Here is a 3175-nt window from a genome sequence, read left to right as displayed (position 1 = left end):
TTTGTACGCATTCTCACCTTAACAAATGTTCTTTTACTGCTAAAACCCTTTGAAGAGCAACATTCAGATGTAGGAGAGATATCTCCCGTTGAAATTAAAAAAGTCACTTGTTTACGAATCCGACTGGTCGGATGTTATAAATAAATAAATGAAATGTGTTTCATGCAATAGTAATTGTTTTAGATGAGATAGCTTGGCTATATCCTATGCCATGTTTATGTGGATGACAATGTCGCATGCTGACTCAGACACACGTCTCGCTGACAAGACGCGTTTCTTAGGTCAATAATTTTTTTATAAAAACCATCAGCCTCAACCACTCGTTTCATTCCAGGACTGCTCCAACGACAGTCAATGTTACCTGAACACCAAAAAACCAAACATAACGTGAGTTAAGAGCTAAGGATGCTGACATCTCATGAAGGACCACACATCGTCTTTCATTTCTTTTTTATTCTTACAGCAATATCAAAATATTAAACTATCTGATCCAGCTGAATAAAATTTGTTTATCGTACAAAATATTTCCAATTCGGATAGAATCCTTTATTCCTTGTCCATAATGTTCAGTCCACAGTTTTGAGATCACCTCAACAAACATATGGACCTTTACTAAGGTGGTTACCGCCCAAATCAATGTCTTTTTCTCAGTAAACAAACAAAGAGACGGAAACAATCCCCTTGAAAACGAGTAGGCGTCTTTGTTTTAGAATACCGCTCCCACTTCCCTTCCGCCACCTCTCAATATATTCTGCCTTACACAACTTCCTAACTTCTCTGTTCATTTTATTTCCTTGTTCTATTGATGGGTGCTAGTTTCTCTGCTTTGTTCATCGTCCAAGATGGCGCATCATCATCTTCACCCTGTTTGGGCGACTTACCGGAGAGTTGTGTGGCATCAATTATTCAGCATTTGGATCCTCCGGAGATATGTAAACTTGCAAAGTTGAACCGAGCATTTAGTGCTGCTTCTTGGGCTGATTTTGTTTGGGAATCCAAATTGCCACCTAATTATCATATTCTTGTTCATAAAATTCTGGGTTTTGTGCCTCAAAACTTGGGTAAACGAGACATTTATAGAAGGCTATGTCGACCTAATACTTTTGATGGTGGCGCCAAGGTACGGCTTTCTGTTCTGTTTTTTGTTTTTCCCCCTCGGGTGTATACCGAGAAAAAAAATTGAGTTTGGTTTCTTGGATTTATTGTATTGGTTGGTGGTTTCTAGATCAACATTCATGACTAGAGAATTTGGTTGGTTTTGCAGAAAGTATGGCTGCATAAGAGCACAGGTGGTGTTTGTATGTCAATTTCTTCAAAGGGATTACAAATAACGGGGATTGATGATCGAAGATACTGGAATCATATTCCTACTAATGAATCCAGGTAATGATTTAATAACTTGTCACGACCAGACTGTCCGACTCAGCCGGCAGGCATTGGCTGTTTGGCAAAGTGTTTCTGGAGGCTCATGAGGTACCTCTAGTGCTTAAGTAATATATCATCATCATTGCTAGTCTGACTTTCGTTTGAAATTCGTCATTTTGTATAAATTTCTCTTCAATGGATCGATCCTTTAACTTAGTTGAATGCGTGAATGCTTGATGTAATTGATGTTCTGAATGTTGGTTAGTTGAACAAATACATCTTCAGGCCACATGTTCAAAATCAAACTCTGCCCAAGTGATTTCAATTTCAATTTCAATTTCATTTGTGATTTTAGGTTCCACTCAATTGCGTATCTTCGGCAAATCTGGTGGTTCGAAGTCAACGGGGAGGTGGAATTCCCGTTTCCGGTGGGAACTTATAGTGTTTTCTTCCGACTACAGCTCGGCCGTGCATCTAGGGGTTTCGGTCGAGGAATTTGCGACCCCAAGCAGGTCCACGGTTGGGATATAAAACCCGTAAGGTTTCAGCTCTGGACATCAGGTGATAAGCATAGCACATGTGAGTGCAGTTTGAATGAAGCAGGCAAATGGTTTCACTACCATGTGGGAGACTTCAACGTTGAGAACCCCGACTCATCAACAAAGATAAAGTTATCAATGACTCAAATCGATTGCACAAATACAAAAGGTGGTCTATGCTTAGACTCAGTTGTTATATATCCAAGTGCATTTAGAGAAAGACTAAAACACAAAGGATTTCTAAAGTGCACCAAACGCTGTTGTCATATGCTCCACTCAATTTAAAGAGTGGCTAAAAAGCACAAATGGTTTCACTGTGCACCAACCAACCCCTATAATTAAAAGAATGGCAGTGTGTACGGAATATTCAGCTTCTGCTGTTGTTTCACTAATTAATATTTGTTCAAGTTACTCAATTTTTTTCTGAAAAAAAATATATTTAAAATAAATCTACAAAAATAAATTTATTTGGAGCAGTGGTTAGATTTTTTGTCTTATACTTAGATGATATAGGCTCGAATCTTATCATTCCCCCCAAATTGTGATAATAAAAAAATAAAAAAATATTGATTAAGTGCTATAGTTACATACTAATTGAAACTAAAACTTAGCTCTTAGCACTATAAGCAATGCATTAACAAGGCATTTTCGTTCTAGCAACATCTAAAAGATCAGTTTTTCATATTATTTAATATGTTTTGTTTCCATCATAAAAAAAAATCATTTCATTAGTGGTGTAATCGAGACAAGTCAAACCCGAAAAGTAGATCAAAATTTAGGGTCCAATACTTGGCTCGAGCTCAAATGAACATTAATTTTTAAGCTCGAGCTCAGCTCGATATATAATTGAGAGTTCTCTAATCAAAGCTCAATTAAGCTCATTTATCAATTTTCATATTCGAGTTAATTCACATTCAAGCTTGAGCTCGTTTGTACTCAAGCTCTTACTATATAATAAAAGTAAAATGTAATTTCATAATATAAAAAAAATATTAAAATGGAAGGCCCGATAGGATCACGAGCCATTCTAATTGAGTATTATAGTGCTCGAGTTCAACTCGGCACAATAATTATCTAATCGAATTCTAATTTTTCCGACTCAAATTCGAACAACTTGCAAGCATTATTGTCTCATTTGCACCCTCAGTTCTCATTATTATCTGTTATGTTTGATTTTTATTATTATTTGATGTTTGATACTTTTATTATTTGATTTTTAATAATATTATTATTTATTATATCAATAGTATTTTTTTTCTTGTGAAGTTGGA

The 3175-nt window shown here is 36.1% G+C and overlaps 1 protein-coding gene across 1 annotated transcript; it reads left to right on the top strand.

The window, feature by feature from the left end:
- The first annotated feature begins 331 nt into the window (after positions 1 to 331).
- Positions 332 to 2296, top strand: LOC107902513 (F-box protein PP2-A12). The gene is made up of 3 exons (XM_016828682.2): positions 332 to 1120; positions 1265 to 1383; positions 1721 to 2296. Exons 1-3 carry the CDS (start codon positions 806 to 808, stop codon positions 2187 to 2189), a joined length of 903 nt encoding a protein of 300 aa, XP_016684171.2. The 5' UTR covers positions 332 to 805; the 3' UTR covers positions 2190 to 2296.
- Positions 2297 to 3175: the final 879 nt, after the last annotated feature.

The sequence above is a fragment of the Gossypium hirsutum genome, chromosome A05 (assembly GCF_007990345.1).
Source record: "Gossypium hirsutum isolate 1008001.06 chromosome A05, Gossypium_hirsutum_v2.1, whole genome shotgun sequence".
In the NCBI taxonomy this organism is placed as follows: Eukaryota; Viridiplantae; Streptophyta; class Magnoliopsida; order Malvales; family Malvaceae; genus Gossypium; species Gossypium hirsutum.
Note: the sequence above shows the minus strand (reverse complement) of the source record. Positions and strands in the feature narration are given on the sequence as shown.